This window comes from Anolis carolinensis, chromosome 5 (genome assembly GCF_035594765.1).
Source record: "Anolis carolinensis isolate JA03-04 chromosome 5, rAnoCar3.1.pri, whole genome shotgun sequence".
Lineage (NCBI taxonomy): Eukaryota > Metazoa > Chordata > Lepidosauria > Squamata > Dactyloidae > Anolis > Anolis carolinensis.
Window position 1 is genome coordinate 25,691,573 of NC_085845.1, and position 26,591 is coordinate 25,718,163.

Genomic DNA, 26,591 nt, shown 5'->3' on the forward strand with positions numbered 1-26,591 from the left:
TTACTACATAACATTACTGTGTACTGAACTACTTTTTCTGTCAAATTTGTTGTATAACATGATTTTTTGGTGCTTAATTTGTAAAATCATAACCTAATTTAATGTTTAATAGGCTTTTCCTTAATCTCTCCTTATTATCCAACATATTCACTTATCCAACGTTCTGCCGGCCCATTTACGTTGGATAAGCGAGACTCTACTGTACTATGGATTCTTCCAATGCCGAAGCACTGTTTTTGTGTGTGATAGGAAAATCTGTATGCATCCCATCAGCAACAATACTTTTTAAAAGGCCATAGAGTGATGTAGGGGCATGTTGAATGGATTGGGAGGAGCCAGGCTTCCGTGGTGTGATGAGTCAAAACGCAGTATTATCAAATCATAAGAATCGTAATAATCAGGTATCTCAATACAATATGCATCCAGTCCTAAAATATATGGGGTCCATACTGATATAGGATTGTTGTATGTTTTCTGGGCTCTATGACCATGTTCCAGAAGTATTCTCTCCTGACTTTTCGCCTACATCTATGGCAGGCATCCTCAGAGAGAATACTTCTGGAACATGGCCATACAGCCCGGAAAACATACACAACCCTGTGATCCCGGCCATGAAAGCCTTCGACAACATACGGATATAAATGGATTATATCCCAGAGTGATAAGGTCCTGGGTCACATATAGACCTGCAATTCACCCACAACCATTGCTGCCACTCTGGGTGGAGGCATTTTTACTAAAGTTGTCATATGAAGCTTTCAAAAATTAATTTGCGACCAAGAGCAATTGCAGTTCAGCACCATTTCATTTCAGATGCACTAAATTGTGCACTGTGGTATTAAAAACACTTACATTTTAATCAGTTTTAAAGGCTGTGGACTTTTAGGCATAACATGTATATGAAATTGTTGAAGTTTTAGCATCAGAGTATTCACTTATTAAGAAATGCCATTCCTGCAAGCCCACGATCCCCTTGATAGAGGAAGATCAAAAGCAATAAATGGTATAATTAATCCAGTGTTAATTAGTAACTGGAATCTTTGCATCATGTATGCAAACATGCTGAAACGAGTTCATTTTTTTTAAAGGGGGGACCCAAACTTATTTTGAAGCTATATCTCTTCTGGAGTCTGTGGCATTGCATTAAATGACTTTGTCAGCTAAAGCAAGAATCCATTGATTTGTAGGAAGGTGCACAAGGGCCATGGGATTTTTATCTCCTGAAGATAAAGAGAAAAATCATTTCGATGAGTTCACAAAACTGCACAAAAGTATAAAAATTTCTAACCATTCTCCAATGGTAGTGAGGAGGCCAGAAGAGTGTGTGAGACCCCAGGATCCAAGAACAGGGGAGATACAATGTGAGTTCACTCCCAATGAAATCAATGGAACCAAATGCATTCCTTTCAGTGGTTCTGTGGAGGCCAGTTAGTTTCCATGTCAGCATGATAGTAAATCCATTCTGGGATTTACTCCAAACATCAATGGGTCAAACCTATTTCAAGAATAGTTTTCAGTTCCATTGAGAGTTTCCCTTGAAGTTCATATTAAAATCAAGAATGCATTCATTGTTCTACAGACATGGAAGCTACCATGAACCACCAGCAAATTAATACCAAAAAGAAGGCAGAAAAATGCCAGTCATACCAACTAGTGCAAGCCTGATAGGTTATAGCAATTGATGGCTAGTGCGCCATGCATGTCTCTCATTTAGCCCTGTAAAACCTTGGAGTAAGTCCCATTGACTTTAATGGCACTTACTTCTGACTCAACAAAGATAGGCTTGTCCTAAAAATCTAGTTTATTTTATCCTGCAACACCCTGCATATTAACAACACTTAAGAAAATGTAGTACCTTTAGTCTACAATGACAAAGGCACCATGATGATTTCTCAGAAGTACAAATGTCTCAGCCCAGAGCTCTGAATTACACCACAAAATAGTGCAGGTTTTTTTTCAGGCAAAGAGTCTCCTTGAATCTACCAGAGCTCTCACTTTGAAGTCTGCAGTGGAGTTTTGCAAAAATGTTGACCATAATATACAGATGTTGAAGGAAAATCTCTGTCTTAGTACCGGTTTTGGTGATCCGTATGAAAAGGATTTTTGTTTCATTTCAAAATGACTGAAGATGTTGTAACAAATCCTTTATGTCGTCCAAGTCCCTTTATGGAGTTCAAAAGTTCTTCCATTTTTAAAATTTACTAAGTGTCTTCATCATCATCATCATCATCATCATCTCTTCGTTATCACATCATTCCAGTTCAATGTTTCCTGCGTACAGTGTGATCAGCAGGATTGCAGCAAATCCTGTGAGCAGGCCAGCATTTTGGATAAGGAAAAAGCCTAGATCAGTTTTCCTTCCAGTTACTTTCTCTCTTGTCATGTCATTCATCTCAGGGAACTACAAAGATGGAAAGGGGAAGAAAAAGAGAAAGATTTTTAGGTAGGTTTTGCCATCTGCTGGCAGAACATTGCACAACAGCATATTTTAAGTGCATCCATTTATTTATTTTACATTGCTTCATCAAATTGGATTTGGTTCCCAAGTCACTTGAAAAACTATTATTTGGGGCTATGCTTAGCTGGAATGCTGTGTCTAATTGATTACTTGGACATGAGCAACATAAACTGCCTGTTTTAGTACCTACTCCTTTCTAAGACTCCCTTCAATATCGTGGGGACTTTTTCTGTTCACCTTTTGTGGAAGAATTCCCCAATGGGTTAGCAACACAGAGCTCATGACCATATTATTTATATGGGCTTATCATGGGTAGGGTTGCACTGACAGGAAATTCCTGGACTAAATGGAGAAGTCATTTAAAGTCAATTATTGGCAACTGTGCAGCTCAATAACGAGAGAGCGAATTCAACCTTAACTCTGCATCACTTTGGAGTTGGTGGTGGTAGAAAGCAGAGACTCTATGCATCACACAGGCATGTATACACTCATCTGCTAGTGGTTGTTGGAATTAGATAGAAAAAAAACAACATATTTGGACATGTTGACCAAAGTTTAGAAAAGCAACATTTTGGGACTAAAAGCCAAACTTTTCAAAGCCGAATTATTACAGGGACAGAAAGTAAGGTAAAATCTTCTGAACAGGGGCACAGATAGCAAAACAAACACCACAGTGTTAACCCTTCCCTGTGCTATCCAAAGTGTGTGTATGTGTGTGTGTTTATTTAATTTTATCTGGTTGGTGTCTGTATGTGCTGTATGTACATAGGGGCCCACACACCTCTTACACACATTTTACATTCTTTAGTTAATTACATCAAGGCTGCATCTACACCACACAAAATACTTTAGAGTAGTATGCTCCAGAGCTGCCCATGATACAGCACGTGGAGTCTACACCTACAGCAAGTGCCCTGAAATGGTCTTGCAGTCTACACAATCGACTGGACCAACAACACACCAATACTAGTGCCCTGACATCCTGGACTACTATATCACTAGCCAAAAGCAGCTCCCCGACACATACTTGCTGGTGACACCAAAACATGGTGCTCAGTCATGCGATTGCCAGATGCAACGTTGCCAGCAAGGCTCTGCTGTGGAGCTGCTTCTGGACAGCAAAACAACAGAGGGTCTTTTTGACACATGAACACTGGATTACCCCAGATCTAGCTGTCCAAACATTGAAAGAAACATTTCGGAGTCTCCTGAAAGTGCATCTGCTATGTAATCAGTCACAGATCATGTGAGCTGCTCATATAGAAACAGGGCAGGTCTTTGGCATAAAGGTGGGTTGCAAATTTAATGATCTAACAGCAGAATATCATTCTTGAGTAAGCTGTCATTCTCATTGACTTTGAGCTAGACTTTCCAAGCCAAGCTCATTCGTATTGAATCAACTTCCATAGCAGAACAACCACTTCTGTAAGAGGGATTTTGCCTTGAGCTGAAAGTATTACACAAAATAAAAATATTTTTTAAACTATTGTGGTCCTTTTAGGCAAAGGAATAGAGCAGAATCTTAAAAAAAAATAAGTTCTGACCAGGTTCTACTCTTGGGCTTGTTACTCTGCCTTACTGGAGAAGAAAGGAGTCAGGAATTTTTCTTTTACTAAGTGTTTATGTTACTTTATGAGAGTGGACCCTATGAGGGCAGAGCGAACAGAAGATATTTCTACTATTTCACCCCAGGAGATGTATCAGTATCTCTATCATTACAAGAAGTGCCATGTCATCACTTTCAGCTTAATTTTCACTCAGTTTCCAATTGCTTTTTGGGAGGTATAATCTTTGCAATTACTGAGGGAGGGGTCTTGCGTGAAGTACCAGGAGCAAATATATTTTGCTGCAGCTTTTACCCGATTATAGCAATTTGGGGTTGAAAAGTCACTAAACTGGGGGAGGATGTTTTTTTTTTTTTTGAGAGAGAGAGAGAGAGAGATACACATCCTCTAGGCCTGGGTTAGATGACTCATAAACCAAAGGTCCATGGTTTATTCAGCCACTTCCATTGGATGTTCGAACCCAGTGTCTACCAGAACGATGTCCACACGTGAGAATTTGCTATCTCACTCCTCTTATAAAACTGTGATAACTAGAAATATGGCTTTTAACTATAATTTGAATTGCCAAGAGCCCAAGTAATCTGTGAGATATTTTGTACAACAAATCTTCATTCCATGACAAAAGCATATGTCGTGCACTCATCCACCCTCATACATATTCGCACATCAGCAGACTCCAGGCAGAATAGAAAAATGCTTTAGAAAACAATTCACAGAAGCTGTTTCTAGTCTGGCAGGAAACACACTTACTTGCTGTTGATCATTGCACATACTCTCCTTGGAAATTAATTCAAAGACACTGAAGAAACTTCAGATACTGTAAAGTGCTGACAAACACAGATCAACAAAATTGCTGCACTGGCTGCTTATCAAAAGATGAGGTAGGATCAAATTCAAAGTCTTCAAAACCTCCTGAAACTTAAGGAGTCCAAAAATTGTATCCTCCAAACACAACTGAATTTTTGGGAACAGAAGGAAATTTTCTATTACTGGGGTAATAAAATCCATTGGAGACAGATGACAGCCTTTATTGCTGCCACCTCTCATCATTGTTAAAGTCTCTTCAATAAATGAACTCAGCCATCATCATCATTACCATAAAATATCCCCTTTTTACAGGGCAGGGCTCCTAGCATTGAGCAGCAGTGAAGGAATTAACTCAAGCATCACGATAATGTGGGGAAGGAGGTCAGGAAAGGACAGAAAAAGTCTAATACATTCTGTTGCATTCCATATTCCTAGGGATGTGAAGAGAGAGGGAAGGCAAACTCTACTATTTTAGAAAATAACACAGATGCCTCAAGCAGCAGATTTAGGATGTCACGCAAAGGCAGAACATGGGTGAGATAGTGGAATTTTTATTCTTGAATGTTTACTTTGCTGGTGGGGAGAAGAACAGGATTTTCTGCCTCTAGTGCCAAAAAGAACTCAGTTTCTGATGGACTTTTGACTTGTAGGTTTGGAAGCAATATTTACTGCTCCACCTGATGCAGCAAAAAATTGGGGCCAGTCCTAACGATGCCTTCTTACTTATTAGTCAAGGTGCCATTTTTTGTTCACCCAAGGTTTTAGCTCCTCTGAACAGGAGGTTCAGAGGAAACGCATCTGAAAAGCAACAACAAGATTGAAAGGCAATATATGCTCTTCCCACTGCTGGACAACAAAATAGTTCCAGCCCAGCTTACCTGTCCAAGCGTATCTCCCTCTACGAACCACCTCAGAGATTAAGATCATCTGGGGAGGCCCTGCTCTCAATCCCGCCTGCTTCGCAAGTGCAACTGGTGGGGACAAGGGACAGGGCCTTCTCGGTGTGGAACTCCCACCTGGCCTTCAGAAGGAAAGTAAAAACCTGGCTCTGGGATCAGGCTTTCGAAGAATAGCTTAGTGTAATAATGGATTGGCACATGTGCAATTATTATGGAACGGCCTCAGGCTACGATTTTTGGGTGACGTGATTTTAATATTGAATGCAATGTTTTTAAATGTTAATATGTATTATTTTTTAATTCAATCTATTTTAAGATTAATTTTGTATGTATCAAGGCACCGAATAATTGCCACATGTAAACCGCCTTGAGTCCCCTTTGGGGTGAAGAAAGGCAGGGTATAAATAGAGTAAGTAAATAAATAAATCCCAGAATTCCTAACCATTGGTTGTGTTAGGGAGCACTGTGGCACAATGGGTCAAACTCTTATGCTGCTGAACTGCTTTCCTGAAGGTTAGCAATTCGAATCCACAGGACAGGGTGAGCTCCAACTTTTAGCCCTAACTCCTGCCAACCCAGCAGTTCCAAAACTTGCAAATGTGAGTAGATCAATAGATACCACTTCTGCAAGAAAGGCAAAAAGGCACTCCAAGTAGTCATGTTGACCACACAACCAGGATGTATCTACGGAGAACACAGGCTCCTCAGCTTAGAAATGCAGAAGAGCACCTCTCCCAGGGCCGGAGATGAGCACTGCCTTCAGAGCCAGAAATGAAAGGAGAAGCCTTTGCCTTTGCCTTTGTCTGTGTATTATTATTATTATTATTATTATTATTATTATTATTATTATTACAGTATTAGTATATTAGGCAAGGGAGTTGGGAATGCAACAACATCTGGGGTGAACTACACTTTGCTCACCACTGTGGGTGTAGGCCAGGGGTCCTCAAACTTTTTAAGCCGAGGGCCAGTCCACAATCCTTCAGACTGTTGAGGGGCCGGATTATCATTTGAAAAAAAAAATACTAACAAATTCCGATGCACACTGCACATGTCTTATTTGTAGTGCAAAAACAACAACAACAACAACAACAATAACAATGAAAGAACAATACAATATTTAAAAATAAAAACATTTTAACCAACATATATTTATCAGGATTTCAATGGGAAGTGTGGTCCTGCTTGTTAATTAAGGTTGTTGTTGTTGTTGTTGTTGTTGTGTGCCTTCAAGTCATTTCAGACTTTGGGTGAGCCTAAGTCTAAAATGTATTTATTTATTATTTATTTATTTACTGCATTTATTTACTACATTTGTATCACACCCTTCTCACCCCAAAGGGGACTCAGAGTGACTTACAAATTATATGTACATACATTATATTATATTATTAGCATAGCACAATATTAGCATTATATATTACTATATTGAACTATACCACTATATTGTAATATTATAAGTAATATAGAATATATAATTAATATTATTATATGGTATTATTATTAGTGTTATATTGTATTGCATTATAATATTATCAATATTATACGTATATAGAATATATTATATTATAAAACTGAGGGCGGGGGCCAAGTAAATGACCTCGGAGGGCCGCATCCGGCCCCCGGGCCTTAGTTTGGGGACCCCTGGTGTAGGCAATGGCAGTAAATCCAGGGGGCAATTTTTAGAGGCTACATGGATTGCAAAAGAAGCCCCAAATACAAACCAACAAGTAGATACACACACAGTGGGTGCTGGAAGTGAATTTCTGCTTCTGGAAACTTTCATATATTCTCCTGACAGAAATGAGGCATTCTGGGGAATTTGATGGGGTCAAAAGCCACAAAAAACTGCCTGGGAGCACAAGTGGCCTGGGAGTAGGCACAGCCCATCCTGCTTTAGTAATCATACCAAACCTGGCTGATCCAGGTGTACCCTCTTTGTCTGTGAATTGAGGAACTGATGTTAATAGAATTTAATACTTGTCTCTATGCCTCAGAAAGGTTATACATCTTAACTATGGTATTCAACTCATTGCTCAATCACAGTTCACAACTTCCTGGTGCAAGCTCCCAGGAATAACACCAGGTGCATCAAAGTAGGATTCCAACAGATGGTGTCAGAAATTTCTATGGAAAGTACACACAAGAGTACACACAAGACCTGCCCCATACTGAACATTTTGACAGGTATTGGGGCTCACAGTGCCATCTTAGAATGGCCAGCATGGGGTAATGTTTCCCTCACACATACATTCTTACTGGATTTGTCAGCCACACAAGGGCCTTGGCAAGTTTAAGTATTGGACTGTGTGGTTCTTGCGGTCACTTCTAACTATGATTCTATTATCCTGGTAGTAACCTCTGGCCTTTATGGCTCCTCATCTATGTTTTCAGACTTGCCGTCAAACAGAAGTCATCAACAACTGCATGAAAGAACACTAGAGAATATTATCAAGAGTGAATATAATTATGAATATCCATGATGATGGAATGATAACTGTCTTTCTGTGGGTAGTTGAGAACAATAGTCCAGCCTGGTCCACCATAAAATCCTATCCAAGATGAACTATTCAGAAGTGCCCAGCATCTGCAACTGGGATTCAAAAACCTTGTCCCTGGGTTATGTCAATCTATGTAACCAACATTTTTGCCATCAAATTTTAGGCTACTACCAAACAAGGTGCTGTTCCTGTGCCCCAAATTTTCCTAAACTGCAGTAATGTGATGCCAGGAAAAGTAAGATTCTGGTGAGGATCTTTAGTTTTTACTGGTTCTGATAATGATAAGGAAAAACCATAACTTTCTTTTTTAACAACTTCCAGTATGCTTTCCCATCTTAATCACTACAGTCTGGGGAATTCTGGAAGCTGTAGTACAAAAGCTACTGGGAATTGTAATTTGAAACAGTACTGTTTCAAAGTGCAAAGAAGACCAAATTTTCACAGTAATTTGTATATGTTACATTGCATTATGTACTGCCTTGTGTGAATTTTGCTGAGATAAGAAGAGTTGGTAAACTCACATGGCCTTAAAAGGGACCTGGACATATTTATCTTAGATATGACTATTACTTTTAATAACTTAATTGAGTGTCAGTGTTCAGAGTCAATCTGGAGATGACATAGTTGGGAGGACATTTGCTTACACATCCCTTTTTGGATTGTAGGCCACTAGAACAGATAAGATAAAATCATGGAATCACAGAGCTACAAGGGACTGCAAGTCCAATGCCCTGCCATGCATATGTTGTTATAATAATAATAATAATAATAATAATAATAATAATAATAATAATAATAATATATTTATTTGTGTCCCACTTTTCTCCCTAAACAAGACCCAAATTAGCTCACATTTTAAAAAACAATACAAGTGCACCATACATATGACAATAACCTATAACTAAACTAAACTTAAACTACATAACTAAAGCAGTCCTGAGTGATGGCCATCCCACCTCTGTTGGAAGACTTCCAAAGAAGCAGCAGATAGTAATCTAGAAAACTTTTCGTTTGTTCAGCAGGGCTCATAAATTATTTATACTAATATGACATTGTGAAAGGAACACAATTTGCTATTCTGTCACTGGTAGGAACATATGTGGGGCTTACTCTGTCTTTGATTAGAGAACAATTAACATTCTCTTGGTTTATGTAATTGCATTAAGCACCTCCTTCTGCATGCTAATCTTTCTCGAGATCCCAGGACCTCTCCTTTCTTTAAGAGCCAAGACCTTCTATCCTGTGTGAGACTTACTAACCTTTAATTAGTTAATGCCTAGTGACTACGGTGCAGACAAAGGTCTTCCGATGAGAAAGCATTCTAATAGACAAGGCCCTACCATGGGGCTCCAATCCAGAATCCTACTACCTATCTATACATCTTTCATAATGTACAATCTAAAGAGAAGAAGCAAGAAAAAGAACAGGAAGAATGGAAAACGAGAGTTTTAACAAATCCTACCTGTTTTAAATAGAGAAGAACAGGGTAGAATTCAGCAGAAAAGCAGGATTCTGTACTGACCATTCACACACATTATTTACTTTTTTATTCAGATATTGCATGAAAGGTTCAGGTCTAGAAATACAAAGACAGAAAGATTTGAAAGCTAGTCAGAGAAACCTATAACCTGTTCTGCTACAGTGAGGTTAAATGCCCTTTACCCTTGTGGAAAGAGATCACTATACACCCCAACAGAGCTATCTTTCCACTTTAGTTGGGGAAATACTTGTCTCATCACACACAAAGGAAGGACGTGTCTACTGTACCACAGGACTCATTAAATCTACCATGTTTCCATTGCTAGTCCATTCATCTCTCATTCTCTTATTTGGAGATGAATGCATCTCTTGAAAATAGATGCACTGAAGTCTTATCCATGAAGTTGCTTTCTCCATCTACTCTTTTTTATTACTGATCTTCAGTTTAGTTGTTGTCATGGTATGAGGCAGCTTTTGAATTAAATTCTTGATATCACAAGTTTCCACACATTTGCCTACATCAAATATATACATACATACATACATACATACATACATACATACACCTCTTCCCCAATGTCATTTATCATTTTTCATTCTATAGGCCACTTTTACCTGGGAACATGCTATCAAATTACTCCAACCCACTTTAAATATGTAAAGTTAAGAGAGAAGTTTAATGACTTTGACCCAGGATCTTCTGAGAATCTATTGACTGAAGAAGCTGCATCAAAAGGTCCAGGAGTTTTCTTCCATACACAATACCTCCATCTCTATAACAAAGTGCTCGTCTTTCTCTGTCCCATTCAGCAAGCCTTGAAATTTTGCTCTGGAGGACTTTATGAACCTCTTGTAGACACTGAGGCACACACCCGTGATCACAGTCAGCTAGTTATCTTTTCCTAACTGGATACTGGTTTACTAAGGAAGACTTCTGTTGTTAACAACAAGAAGAATGTGTATACATACTGCTCCCTCTTCTGGAATATATTATGTATCTTTTTCATCTTGACTCCCAGCTTTGGAGAAAAGGTAGAGCATAACAAAATAGTACAAATTCTCCCAACAGGATTCACATTAATTTTGAAAACGTAGCATTAAATCGGATTGTAGCTAAAGAGGCCAATAGAGAAAAGTAGTATGAAGTTAGGAGACCCTGGTAGCGCAGCAGATTAAACTGCTGAGCTGCTGAACTTGCTGACCGAAAAGTCGGCAGTTCAAATCCGGGAGTGGGGTGAGCTCCGCTGTTAGCCCCAGCTTCTGTCAACATAGCACTTCGAAAACATACAAATGTGAGTAGATCAATAGGTACTGCTCCAGCAGGAAGATAACAGCACTCCATGCAGTCATGCTGGCCACATCACCTTGGAGGTGTTTATGGACAACACCGGCTCTTCGGCTTAGAAATGGAGATGAGCACCAATCCCCAGAGTTGGGCATTACTAGACTTAATGTCAGGGGAATACCTTTACCTAGCATGAAGTTATTATTTTTAAAAGAATCTCATTCTCACGAGAAATTAGTTTGTGCCAACCATACACATTCCATGATTTCACAACTTCCTCTTACAAGTATATTTCTTTATAATACAACCATGCAAACACTCAGGTTCTTTTGTGTCATGTATGGAAAGCATACTGGAAACTCACCATATCTGCCAGAGAAATGTATAGGAACATGCCTCCAGCAATTGCAAAGATAATGTTTGGAGCAAAGTTATTGCCCACTATTATACCGAAAGCTAGTCCAAGATAGCAGGAGCATGCTGACAGAAAATTGAAAAACAAGGCTTGACGTGTGCTCATTCCTGCATTAAGAAGGATGACAAAATCTCCTGGGGAAGGGGACAAAATAAGATTAATCAGAAGGGATATTGGCACAATGTATTTCAAAGATATGTTTAGTAATATTTGAAATATGTACAAAAAATAGTAAAAACACTCTCATTGTTTCCCCCAATGCAGCAACACTAGTAACTTACCCAGTTCATGAGGAAATTCTTCACACAAGATTGCTATAGATGTGCTAATTCCCTGTAACAGGGAGAGTGTGAAGGATGCCCCAATGGCTAATCCATCAATGAAGTTGTGTAGTGCATCACTCAGTGTGATCATCCAAGCAATTGTGCCAATCTGTGACAATGAAGGTCCTTTAAAACAATTGCATGAATTGCTTGGAGTTTCGTCTTTCTGCAGAAATAGAAGCAAAATCTGTTACCTGATGACACCTTAAAGGCATATAAGAAAGCCAATACCTTTCATCCATATATTTTAGGAAATGCTAAATTATAGAAAGCCCAAGTCTTCTTTCCCCCTCCCACAACATACATTGAACAGAAAAAAGGGCATAAGGCATAAATCACTCTATAGGCACTTTGGGATAAGTGTTGAAAACACCACTGCAATTTTTGCTCAGGAACATCTAGTCCTGGTTAGCACTTGGAGGGAAAACCACCAATGAATACTAGGTGGTGTAGGCTATATTTTAGAGGAAAGAACTGACAAAACCATCTCTGAATATTATCTACCTTAAGAAATCCTATGAAATTCATAAAGTAATGATAAATCAACATGTGACTTAAAGACACATAATACACACACACACATTTAATAGAACTAGGTTGTTCAAGAGGATGGACTCTGATGCCACCCTGCAAATAAAATATTTTCTGAAGTTGGGAGACAATCTTATTTCATATTTGGTCATAGACCACGACTCCACAGAGTTCTGAGTCTGTTCATACAATTTATTTTCTGGTGGATTCAATGCCACGTGGATTTCAAAGTTGGTACAACCAAGGTGTTAGACCTCATATGAGATTCAATTCAATTCTTCCTTGGCCACAAGGACTGCTGGGAGAATTTGGACAGTTGTAATCCCTCAGACTCATATGAAGCCGGATTCAGATTTATCCATATTTAGAAAGGGGCCAATGAAATCAATGAGACCTCAGTCAGTTGTGACGAAGTTGTATGACACACACACACATACACACACACACACACACACACACACACACACACACACACACACATATATATATATATATATATATATATATATATATATATATATGCCTATTTAGACAACATCATAACATGTTGCTGTGAGTTTTCCGGTCTGTATAGCCATGTTCCAGAAGCATTCTCTCCTGATGTTTCACCCACATCTATGGCAGGCATCCTCAGAGATTTTGAGGTCTCAGATAGGATCCTCATAGGTTGTGAGGTCTCTGAGAATGCCTGCCATAGATGTGGGCAAAATGTCAGGAGAGAATGCTTCTAGAACATGGCCATACAGCCCGGAAAACTCACAGCAACCCAGTGATTCCAGCCATGAAAGCCTTCGACAACATATTGAACATCATAACATTTTTGCACCCTTTTCAATGACTTTCTAGCATCTTCAGAGTTAATGTCATGAATGACTCAACATTGTTGGGCAAGTCAGAAAACTGCCAGCCAAATCTGTACAGTAATAATACCTTGACTGGGCAATGCTTTAGCAATCCGAAAGCACGTTTTACTGCTTCTGCTGGAGCACAGTAATAGCAAAATAATGATATAAAGGAGTAAAATATTTTCCTGCACAACCTATGCACTACAGTGTGTGTTTCTCACATATAATATAAACACAAACACACTTGCCATTGTATGCCAACATTAGAATTACTCCAGAACTGTTTGCCACATGCTGTGTTGTTATATTTTACCATTATGATAACCTGTTCCTTCTACATTTATTGATATACCTAGGGGAGAAATCTTAAGCTTTTTTTGAGTAATGATTATTTGCTTAGAAAAATAATTGGATTTAGGAAAGTTGAGATACTGACTTTTGTGATTATCACATGATGATGAGGAAGAGAACCATTTATGCTGGAGAATGCATGGAGAAAATAAAGGAATACGTTCACCCTAACCTTACACAATCCCTGGACATTACTGAATATACAACAGGATACTCCAAAAGAAAACAAACACATCCAGGTTACTTTAAAACTGAATCACAAACAACCATCTTTATAAAAGCTATTCATGTGAGTGATACCATCTAGGACAGTGTTTTCCTGAGAAACAGGTAAGAAGAAACTTGGCAAAGAGAGCACACAGAGTTCAAATGAAGCAGCCAGTTTCCCCATCAGAGTCAATTTGCAAGACTTCTGCAGCATAATTTTAAGTTACATGTTCAACCTTTTCCGGGCCCTTGCTGAACTCTCTGAGCTTTATGTAACCTCCACAATGGAGTCCTATAAGGATGTGATGAAGTATCAAGCCTCTGACTCCGAATGGTGATGCGAAACCTCTTGAGATTTGTTAAGAGAAGAGCTGTACATTGTTTCTTTTCTCGTTATTCAACTTTACAGTCTTCCTAACTACATACTTTGTGCAGACCAAACAAGAGGTGCTCAAGTTTGTGCCTGCTAAATTTAAAGAAATCTAACAAAACGACAGAGATTGAACTAACAGAAACAGTTCAGACACTTTAAAAAGAAAGAACAAAATTACCTAGACTCCCTAAAGATAAATACAATTTTTATCCTATCAAATTAGGCAGGGTTCAACTTGAGATATCAACACATTGGTGCTCTTGTGCTGGGCCATTAAATATATTTTTCCAGTGTGCCGGAATAGCTCCAGACAGCTTCCTGAATATTCCTTAGTAATGTTGAGATATATGTCTCTGGGCATGACTGTGTATTTGCCATGGCCCCAAGATATCAAAGTGCTCACTCCTCAAATATTGCTACCATCTCCCCTCTGCCTAGATGAAACCTAAAGGTTTGCATGTCCTGCCTCTTCCAGGTTAGTTTCTCAATTCCAAGCTCACATTGTTGATATGATTTCTTAATTATGCCTTTCTATCATGTCTCTACCAGCATTTTCATTCATCAACCTGTTCTCTTGCTTTCGGAGGATTCCTTTTAATTAAACATCCTGTCATTTAAAAATATATATATTGTTGTTTTTTAAGAAACATATTCTTTACCTTTGTCCTCTCAATTCCACTTAAACCTATCTTCTGTCTGCAGGTGGTTTTGTGTAAAAGGATAATTTGACCACCTCGGGTGATTTACCTATTCATACTCCATAATGTATAGATCAGATTTTTATTTTAGCTTCATGAATGTATTGCCTCAGGTCCTCTGCCGACAAATCCCAACCCATTGCAAAACCTATCTCTTTCGAATGACTCACTGCTGGAGAGAACCGTAGTTTCAACTTAATATTTAAGTGGTTTCTCTGCATAGAAATAACAGACTAGAATGAGCAAAGAACACGTCAATGCATAGTTTGCCAGAACTGAATATGCAGTTATTATGCAAATATCAACCCAGCACATGTAGTCAGGAAAAACAGATTGTTTATCTTACAGGAACTAATTTTGGCAGTAATTTTTATTATTTACTTATTTATTTATTTAGGCTACAGGTTGAGTCTATCTTAACCAAAATGCTTGAGACAAGAAGCTTTTCAGATTTTGATTTTGGAATATTCATTTTTGTATATACTTAGTGAATGAACAATGAGGGAAAGGGGGCTAATCATACATCCAGCACCTGCTGGTTTTTTTCTCAATGGACCCTGACAAGGAAAAGAGAAGAGGGGGAAGGAAGGAAGCCTCCATTTACAATAGGCTCCTATAAAAGGAAATGCTTCCCCTGCTAGATGAACACTTTCCACACTTTCATTGAAGAAGCTCTCAGAGCTGGGAAGGGAGGGAGGAAATAGTCCAAGTGGATCCAGCAGTACTACCAACTAGAGCTTCAGTTTGGCACTATAACCCATGTAGCCAGAAAGAGAGGGAAGAGTTCTTCTCTTTCCTCCCATGAGTCTTTTCCATTCTAACTGGGCTGGATACAGATGGCAACTAAGGGATCATTCCAAGCTTATCCTCATGGTTGTTTTAAGGACACACGCTATACCATATGCCAACATTGCCCATGCAAGCACTTATGTGCCTGGGATGTATGCATTTCACAGAGTCCTCCCCACCCTTCTCTTTCTGCTATTGGGGCAGACTTGTAAAATGTTTTAAAAGACATATACCTGCAACATATTGGGATAGATCCAGACTTCCCCACACACAGTTTAAAAAACCAAAAGTGGTTTCTGTAAACATTCTCTTGAATGCAAGCAAGGCTAAATGGATGGTGAGGACACAAGTATGCATGTAAGCCCAGTGCCCAAACACTTGCATTTAGCCCTCCAATCCAATGTGTCATATAGATTGATCTGAAGGGTATGTGTGAAGATATTCTTAGATTTGGTGGCACAGAATTGCAGTTAAAGTGGTGTCAGACTGCATCAATACTGCAGTACAGATGCACAGAGGGATACAGCAGTGGTGTATTATCTCAATACACCACTGTATCTCCATCTCCCTGCCTTGATGGGCAAAACTGAGAGACATTAACATCCCACAACCTCATCCAGTCATTCAAGCTGCTAAAAAACGTGCGGCATTTCTGAAGAGGTCAACTGTGTGGAAAAAAATTTAAATTGTTTAAAAATGATCAGAAGTAAGACTCTCTGTTCTTATAAAGACTTGTAAATTCATACCTCTTCAGGGACCACACTGACACTATCAAAACTCAGGTTTCCATTGGCCTCGGCTATGGCTGGGTTCACATAGCACATTGTTCCGTTAATGGGTTTGGAGGATTCAACAGGAGGTGGAAAAATTGATGGTGGTTTCAGTTCTTCAGGTTCAGAGTGGTTATGACCAGTCTAAGCGGGGGAGGGAAGCAATAAATTATTGCAGAAAGTCATACTCAAACACACTTCAGATTGACTTTTGTTCCTGAAATATCATTTCCACAGAAGGCTGTTTTTTATCAGGTCAGAATATTTGCCCATATAGTCAATACTGTCTTCTATAACTGAGAGTTGCAGACAGAGGTTATTCCTATTTGTTTGCTACTTGATAAAGATGTGTCAATTTTCCAATTTTATTGCATATCCCAGTTTCAATTTCACTATATTTCTCCAAATTCCATCTGTATTTTCCTCCCATCCCCATTTCATAGCATGCAGTGGCATCACCAGGATCGGCATAGCATAAAGAGTGTAGACTGTTTCAGGTGACACCATCAGATGGAGTCACACCAAAACCACTGAAAATGAAATATTTGTAGAATTTTTCAGCAGTATTTTAATAAAAATATCACTGCAATTAGACAAAACCACATTTTTTCATAAGCGCATCTTACTCATACCCTATTAATAGACCAACAAGACTAAAAAAAATCTCTTTGCTAAAGTACTTTTTGAACCTTCTCAAACACATATCTCCCAATTACAATGATGCCTCTGCACAAAACTAAAGGCATGCAGAGTTGTTCGCATTACTAGTTGTTTTTTCAGTGAGTAGGAAAAAGTTGCTTTCGGTCAGATTTTTCTCTGCATATTGGGTTTGTTAAAGGATATCTATCATCTCCTTTAGCTCCTGACTTAAACCAGTGATTTAACTCTATCCCTTAACATAGATAATTGGACTTTGGATTTTAACTACCAGAGGGACCAACCAACATGGCTGATGGTAAGGGAATGCAAAAGTTATGATCTAAAACACTTTGAAGTTTAAAACAATCATGACTTAAACCAAACAGTTTTTAGTCCTGAACTTCTGTTCAAATAAACAAATACGCTGAGCTTGAAAAAAAATCAAAAACAGCTAAAATAGGAACAACATTTTCCTTAATGCCTAGCGATCTACTTACATGGCTGTAGGACTTCAATATCATTTTGAGAACTCTTTCTACAAAGAATAGGATGTAGAATCCACCAAACACAGCAACTGCTTTATCAATGTAGTTATCTATTTTGGGATCAAATCCAAATGCCTAAGGAGAAAATGGGATAGTTAATCAAAACTACTCACAAAGTATATACTTTGTTAGAGAAACAATATGAATGATTTGCAAGCATCCATCCCTAATTAAACAAGTCAAATGAAATCTAATAACCTGTCTGAGTTCACCTTGCTCCCTGTTCCCCACCCTATATTTTAATTGTGCTTGGGATGGAAGCATATTATACAATCATACTGCAGGACCCAGAGAGGCTAGCAAAAGTTTCCAGTGGAAATATTTTTTGAAATGTGTAAAAGTGAAATTCTGGATATCAAATCTGCAGATAAGATGGCCATACTGTACAAACGTCTTTCATTCTTTAGGAGCTGATCTTTATCAAGTGATAAGTGAGATTGAAATGACTACTTGCAATTATTTTTATTCTCATTAGAAATAGGTGTTTTGGCATATCAAAACTTTTTTTAAAAAAAATGTCCACTTCTGCAAGATTTTTTGCACTTCAGGAATTTTCACAAAAAAATTCAATTCTGCACAAAATATTGTACTTTGTACACAAATGTCTTTGTGAAATGTGCTTCATAAAAACCAATGAATTTCCATGCATTTTTCCTTACAAAAAGCAATGTTTTTCTCCACAAATGAAATTTTCACCAAGAAGTCCTAAAATGGAAATGTTCTACAAAAATATGCAAAATCTCATAACCTACATCCCTAAGAAAGTAGTTTTTAAAAGCTTTGTCCTTCCATATAAGAATGAAATAGGCAAAGATTTATATGCCTAATATATTTATATGCCTCTGATAATCTGTCTGTTTTATTACAATATGTATTTATTAATTAATATGTATTCAATATCCTGCCTTTTATTGCAAATCACAGGATGGAATACATTAAAAATAATATAAACAATTTACAAATCCAAATAAAAATAACAGAATAATATTTTTCATCTATATAGCTTAAAACAGCAGGAAAGGCTAAAAAATTAAACCATGTACATTTTTAAAAATACGTTAGAATAAAAAGCTTTAATTAAAAGCAATATTTTAATTGGTGCCTAAAATAGACTAATGTTGGTGCCACATGGGTATTCAAGAGGAAGGCATTCCATCAACAAGTTACTGCAACAAAAATCCTCTCTCCCACATTTATGATTGTATTGTTCCTCCTGTTTCAGCTATATGATCTATCTTACCTCCGGGATCAACTGAAAAATTGCATTGGAGAAGAGGGTTCCAATGGCCAAACCGACAAAGTATGTTAAAATCTTTGGGAAGTAGTCCTTCTTCAAAAGAGGAGTTAAAACCAAGCCAAGAAGAGCAGCAAAATTTATTATGGTCACTGCAAGGAACCCAAAGCCCCACACTGTAAAATAAAGAAAAGCACAATGAAATATTAGATACATATCAAATGGAGAAGCACTCTTTCACTGATCATTTGAAAACACATTGGTCTCACTGCCAAAATACTTATATACCTAGTTATATTCTGCTGATTTTAGAAGGTAATATTTGAGAAATATCAAAGTCAGAAACCAGATAAAGAAAATGATGTTTGTGCCTGTAATTTATATATGTATAGACTAGTGTGGGTGAGAGGAGAGAAACCAAAAAATAATTCTGTGGTTGCACTATAACTGGATTTCTTGTGGCAATTTCAACTGGAAATAATGTATTATAAAGCAGAAGAGAAGTGTTAATATATCTGCTAAGCTACACAGGAAGCACATTACATAGTACTAAAGGGATTAAATTTGTACATTCGTACAAATGTGTTCACAGTTTCCACAGTAAAATCTAAGAGCAGGACATTAAACCCAAATGAAAATATAAAACATCTAATATTGTCCCATATTTCACCACAGCTAAATTTGTCTAAGGACAATCCAATTTTAGCAGAACCATGAACAATGTAGTACATACCCCCAGAGCTATTTTTCATGGGCAACTATATTCATAGTTCTCTGGCAAAAACCCTAAAATACCCCACCAAATTACAAATTTGAGATGGAGTCATGGCAATTAAAATGATACCAAATTGCTATAACCGTACATTGAAAATGGTAGAAGAAGCCAGAAACAAAAGCCCAGCCTGAACACAATATTTTCCAGGAAGTTTGCCTCACATTTATTAAGTCTTCCTTAATCAACCATAAAGATGGTGGGAGGCTCCCTTGTCTATTTCAAAGAAAATAAACGTTTTAAAGCAAAGTTTTATAAGCACTTCTTCATTCACTCTAGCAAGTAATGTTAGGGATTTATATTTTTTTTAAGCAAAAACTTGACAAAATGCTTATCTTAATAAATGTGATTCCAATAATTATAACACATTTCAGTTTTTCAAATGATTTGGGGGTAAATATTACAATATTTATTTATTTATTACAATATTTATATCCCACCCTTCTCACCCAACTGGGGACTCAGGGCGGCTTACAAAAAAAACACAAATATAAAAAATATACAGTGCAATATAAATCAGTTAAAAATTATTATTAACTTACACCAGTATTCATAAAACACATTATAAAATACAAATACTGTCACTATCCTTACCTATATACATACTGTACACATTAGTTTCTCCTGTCCCACCTGATCATTATAGTCAGATTATTCAAGAATGGAGGGGCACGGAGAATTACTATGTCACTGCAAGCTATCACCATAATTATCAGTCTTATAAACCTTTAAGACCAGATTGAAGGGTTGCATTGCCTCTTGCTGAACCCCAATTTCACTCCATGTGTCTTAAAATTTTGGATCTATACAGTTACTTCCTGTTTAGAAAGAAGACCAATGATGTCCTCTAAACAATGGGAAAGCCACCACAAAATACCTCAAAATGTGGTTTAATACACTGAGAAGTTTCAGGACCACTATTGATCATTTTAGACACAACATGAGAAACACCCCACCCCCCAAATTGAGTGGGGGTAGAGGAGCTCCTTGGGTGAAAATAGACTTAGAGGACTGCAGGTGGCCCATGGGCAAAACCTTTCCTACATCTGCTATAATATAAAATATAAGAAAACTAGAATCCATGAGCAGAGAGCCACATGAATTCACCTGTGTGAATACTAATCGAGTTGGAAATTTCCCCTGAAAAGTCATTACAGACAGATTCATATCACTGGAAAGTTAGGTCATAATAATAATGGAAATCCATGTGAATATAGATCGTGTGAAAAGGGCCAGCATGCCCTGAGTCTCATTACAGTGCAGCATGCCACAATAAATCAGGTATGCTAATGTCATATTAGTAGCCTGAATTTCTATTGTGACTTGACTTTCCTGCATATGAGAGGGACACCAGCTGCAAACTCCAGATCATGGGAAAGAAATCTCTGGCCATCCAAATGTTCAATTCCCATCAGCCCCAGCCAGCATGGGCATTAGGGTGGGACTATAGGTGATATATGGCCAAATATCTGGAGAACCAAAGGTATCCTACCTTGTGGTCATTAATCACTCTGTTGTATTCAAAGCTGAGACCCCCACAGTTCTCTTAATACAGAGTCACAGGTTTTAGTTCTAATTAATTCTTATTACAGAAGGATTTGGTAACAGCTATCCTGGGTGAATAAGTACAGAATAAAATGTGTTGGGTAAAGATCGGGCATCGAACTTTGGCCCTCCAGGTGTTTTGGACTTCAACTCCCACAATTCCAAAAAGTCTACCGGCTGTTAAGAATTGTGGGAGTTGACGTCCAAAACACCTGGAGGGCCAAAGTTTGCCCAGGCCTGGTATAAGTTATCATTACTATTGTTATTATATTAAATACTACCCTCTTTCCAGTTTTGGGATTCAGAGCAGCTTAGTAAAGTTACATTTGATACAGCTAAAAATACAAATCATATAAAATTAAACTACCCATAGAACTAAAGATAATTAAGGCTATGAGCATTTTTAAAAACAGAGACAATGCAGCTCATTATTAGAGGGTCTTTCCGCATGAGCAATCAGTCCTCAAAAGCCTGCTGAAATAAATAAAAATAAATAAATAAAATAAAAGTCTTCACCCACCTAAAGAATGATAGGGAGTATCGGTCTAACCTCTCCAGAAAGGAACTTCCAGAATCAGGAACATAAAAATAGCAAAAATAGGTGTGGGAGAATTTTGACCCTTTGTGTTTTTAGACTTCACTTCCTGATATCTCTGCCAACATTTTTATAATCCCTTACCTTTTGAAATTATATTCTAAAACATATGGCGAGCTAAAGTTTACCAGTTTGTGATAGTGGCAGTTGTTTTGTTTATAAACTTGGATATTTATAATTCAAAGTATAAGAAATATCTTCTGGGGCATTTATTTTGTAACTAACTATTCTAAGGCATCTTTTCCATTTCAAGCAGGTAGATGAAACTAAATTCTGCTTAGAGACTGTGGTTCAATATTTGTTTGTGCTGCAAAAATATTTTTCATGTTTGGAATGATTCCACTGTAGCCTATGGCAGTTTATGTACCAATGCTGACTCTACTATTTAAAACCACTGCATGGATAAAGAAGATTAGAGTTACATGAAGCAATAATTGAAGAATAGAAGTCGATTTCAGTAACATTAGAAGTATGAAGTTACTGAGTAGTAGGGATCATTTTGAAGGTGGCCCATGTTTGAATGAGGTTCATATTTAGATTTGGTCCATGTTGTCAGAGCCAGTAATCTGAATGTTGGACTGCAATTTTGAAGACCAGGGTTTGAATTCCTGCTCAGTCATGGAAACCTATTGAATGACCTTAGGAAAGTCACATTCTCTCAGGTTAGAGGAAGAAAAAGGCAACCCCCTATTTGAACAAACCTTGTTAATAATACCCAGTGATAAATTTGTCTTATAGTTGCCATAAGTCAGAAACAACTTGAAGGCACTCAAAAAGAGGCCACACTCTGGTTCAGGCCAGATTAAGCCCACTCCCATGCTGTCAGCAACCCATGCTCCCCCTTAATTAGACAAATGCTTAGATAGCCTTCCAGCATTTCTTCTGCAATAGATAGTATAATTTGTTGTCGAAGGCTTTCATGGCCGGGATCACAGGGTTGTTGTATGTATGGCCATGTTCCAGAAGTATTCTCTCCTGACGTTTCACCCACATCTATGGCAGGCATGCCTCACAACCTCTGAGGATGCCTGCCATAGATGTGGGTGAAACGTCAGGAGAGAATACTTCTGGAACATGGCCATACAGCCCGGAATACATACAACAACCCGATAGTATAATTGCCTCATCTATGCAGCTATACATTGCAACTAGTGAACTGGATGTTGTTGGATCAGCGACCTCTGTGAATGTTTCATGACATGTTCCTGAAAAGGTCCTGAGCCCTTCTTCTCTTTCAAGAGCTAAAGTGCATTATTTGCATGTGAAAGTCTCAAGTTGAACCCCTGACATTTCCAGGTCGTGTGGCTAAAGATCATACCTAGAAAAGCCATAATCATTCAGGGCAGACCTACTCCCTCATCACAAAGAGCTAAAATTGGCGGCATGCAGCGATTTTAGCCCAGGTCAGCCATGGAGCTGGCCAGCTCCCACCACATGATGCCGCACCAGCTCTGTTGGTGAAGGAGGGCAGTCGGTACATGCCGCTAGCAGGGCAACACAGGAAAGGTCCCGCATTACCATAGAATGCATGGGGGGGAGCTGGGTGCCCCACGCTTCCCCCCATCTGAATGCCCTCGGCTGAAGCTGCGCAATGCAGGGCATGGGGCCCTGGATTCCCCACGCCCCTCTATGAGCCAGAGCTCATCCATCTGACAAGGTCAGTAGAGGAGATTATATGGACACAGATTTGGAGATTTTTTTCATCTCCCAGAATGTCTCAGCCAACACAGAATGTTGACTGAAGGATTCTGAAAGGTGTAGGCCAAAATAATATTTTTAACCAAGCTTACTATGCTTCTCCATCAATAAACTACATTGATGAAAGTGGGTAGCTCACCAGCAAATCCTCATCACATTAGAGAATGGATCCACTTTAAATCCGGTTTCTGCCTTCTGCAGAATTCTGGGACTTGTAGTTTAGGCAGGGGGCTTTAAACTGCTCAGCCATGCAGGTTCTGAGCCTTACTAAACTTCAAACCCCAGAATTCTACAGGAGGCAGAAACCGAATTTAAAGTCTAGTATATCTAACAGTTGGAGCCTCCAGTGGCACAGTGTGTTAAAGCGCTGAGCTGCTGAACTTGCAGACCGAAAGGTCCCAGGTTCAAATTCGGGGAGCGGAGTGAGCACCTGCTGTTAGCTTCAGCTTCTGCCAACCTAGCAGTTCAAAAACATGCAAATGTGAGTAGATCAATAGGTACAGCTCCGGCGGGAAGGTAACGGTGCTCCATGTAGTCATGCTGGCCACATGACCTTGGAGGAGTCTTCAGACAACACCGGCTCTTCGGCTTAGAAATTGAGATGAGCACCAACCCCCAGAGTCGCACACGACTGGACTTAACATCAGGGGAAACCTTTACCTTTTTATATCTAACAGTGCAGATCCAAATAAAAAGCATTAATCTCATGGCTATAGTAGTGTAAACAAATAAACCATACCTTCTGTGGGAGATGGTTTTGAGTTGCCTTTGGATTTCTCACAAGGGTGAAAAATCAACTGTTGTAAGACAGCAGGACATATTGCAGAGAAGCTGGATGCTGTCACCTTGGTGCTGTTTGACAGGCCGTGCACAGAAAAGATGTCTTCAGCTGACATGCACTGCAACAGAATGGGACACTCGAGTTAATATAGAAAAGGAAATAGAGATACAATTTATGAGATCAAACAATGGCGAAGAAATCTGGCTACAGATTTTTCAGTTTTCAGAGCAGACTATAAAACATTTTGATATATGAATAAACTACAACGTTCTTTGGAAAGGTGTCTGATGCTTGCTAAGCAGACTTTGCCTGAAGCTTGGATATATCATTTTGGGTGACTCCAATTTCCAGAGGCCTCCAACTATCATGGTCAAGCTGAAGGATTCTGGAAACTTTCTTTAAAAAAAACCCTACAGTTGGCCCTCCACATTTGTAAGTTTGACTTTTATGGACTTTTCACAAAATTGAAAACTCTCAGATACAGTAAAATGTTTTCTTTTGGGAACAATCCTGAAAGTTCCAAGATTTTTTTCTATCTCTACTTAACTTGCCATCAAAAATGTAATGAAGCAAATAAGAAGCAATGTGTGAAATATGAATTATGGATGTCGTGCAAATTCAAACGTTTACAAGAACTGGGCACAGTTGTGGCTAGAATCCTGAGCCATTTCTATCAACAAGCCTTTTGAGGGGGTTTTAAAATTTTCCTAGAGACAGAGTTTCATTAGAACATTGACAAAGAAACATATTTCTTCCTCAGTGCTATTAATAGGAAGTCAAACAAACTGTTAATGTGCTGGTAGTTTTTATTCTGAAGCTTTACTCATACAGAACATGGCTTTTTCTGTAAAGTTTGAATCTCAATATATGTATCATTTCAGATTCTCTACGTATACAGGGAATTTTAAACTTCACACAGTAATTACTGGGTAAACCTGTATTATCTACTCAAAATATCTTAACTTCCATTACTTGATTAAATATAGCATATTGGCAATTTAAAATTCCATGCCATCTACATTCATTCATTGTGCAAGACCATCACCCTAATATTTGACAGCAAGGAAAACTGAACGTAAACCACAACAGATACCAGGCAGCTAGATGCTGATTAATATGAGAACAAATATTTAGTGCCAACTCCCATTTCATCTTGGAAAGCAAGCAGTGTCAGCTCTGGTTAGTTCTTGGACGGGAGACCACCAAGAAACAATAGGTGCTGTAAAGCAGTGGTTCCCAAACTTTTTTTGACCAGGGACCACACTCTAACATTAGTACCAAAAGGGTGACGAATCAGTTTTTGGTCAATTTTAGATTTGGTTTGGTTATTTGGGGTGCTGATTCAGAAAATTACTTTGGGTAGACGACATCAGGTTGTGAGGTTGTGATACCTCACAACCTCTAAGGATGCCTGCCATAGATGTGGGCGAAACATCAGGAGAGAATACTTCTAGAACATGGCCATACAGCCCGGAAAACATACAACAACCCTGTGATCCCAGCCATGAAAGCCTTTGACAACACATTGGATATCAGCTTTAGTTTCTGATACAAAACATATGGCATCCAGTAGTCACCGCCTGCTCGCCCACAGAAGACCATATTTAATAATTTAGAGCTTATGTGGTCTAATCAATGCAATCTTCTGAATCAGCCCCCCAATAACCCCAGGAACAGGCCTAAAACTGAAGACACCAAGGTGCAACATAGAACAGCTCTGCTCAAGGGGAGCAGGGAAGAGGAGAAGCAGGAGTCAGGAGGCTTGTTGTCACGTCCTTCATGGGTAGTCAGCCTCTTCTCTGTTAACATCTCCTTTGCCTTGGCAGGCAAGAGGGTCTTGCGAGACCAGTCGCTCTCATTGCAACGGTGTAGTTTTAGTTCTTGGAGACCACAGGTTGGGAACCACTGCTGTAAAGGAATAGAATGGCAAAACCACCTCTCAATATTCCATGCCTAAAACCCTTTGAAACTCATGGGGTTGCCATAAGTCAAGACAACCTGAAGCTCCACACACACATATGCCTAGTACATAGATCCCAAGCCTTTTAGAAGTCTATTTGTAAGGAGAACTTTGAACTATGAAAACAATATAAACAGCAATTGGGGAGGATATCCCACTAACTTCTTCAGTTATCTTTTCTCCTTTTCTTCCTGATGCTTACTTAATATCATATTGTGTTTGTATTCATAGCAGTGTACCCTTTTACTGTCCCAATCTGGCAGAGATCCGGATTATATGGCAGTGTAGAAGGAACCTGGAGCTCATGACAAAAATGGAAAGTAGAAGAAGCAGCGATAAAATTGGATATTTTAAAATTCCAATTTTCATCTGAAATGTGTCAGGCTATGTAAAGTCAGACTATTTTTTCACCAACATTTCAATTTCCCTCACCTACAACAGAGGCTAGTAATAGCTAATGTTCACTGACAGGCCCACCAACACCAATATGAAATCTTAACCCTACTTACACTGTTGTATCTTATTC

General features: G+C 38.5%; 1 protein-coding gene across 2 annotated transcripts in view; it reads right to left on the bottom strand.

Annotated features, from left to right (window-relative positions):
* Window positions 1-1,783: 1,783 nt before the first annotated feature.
* slc39a8 (solute carrier family 39 member 8) overlaps window positions 1,784-26,591 on the bottom strand; it is a 41,878-nt gene continuing 17,070 nt past the window's right edge. Inside the window, exons 3-10 of one of the 2 annotated variants that reach the window (XR_010006695.1) lie at window positions 24,064-24,223; window positions 18,721-18,890; window positions 17,433-17,555; window positions 16,273-16,440; window positions 11,691-11,898; window positions 11,359-11,543; window positions 9,693-9,806; window positions 2,267-2,401 (exon numbers count right to left, since the gene is read on the bottom strand). Coding sequence is in view for 1 of the 2 variants with exons in the window: in XM_003225748.4 (XP_003225796.1) it covers window positions 2,252-2,401; window positions 11,359-11,543; window positions 11,691-11,898; window positions 16,273-16,440; window positions 17,433-17,555; window positions 18,721-18,890; window positions 24,064-24,223 (1,164 nt within the window). In the remaining variant the exon portion in view is untranslated. Of the gene's footprint in view, window positions 2,402-9,692; window positions 9,807-11,358; window positions 11,544-11,690; window positions 11,899-16,272; window positions 16,441-17,432; window positions 17,556-18,720; window positions 18,891-24,063; window positions 24,224-26,591 lie in introns of both variants that reach the window. The other variant, XM_003225748.4, reaches the window with a different exon arrangement.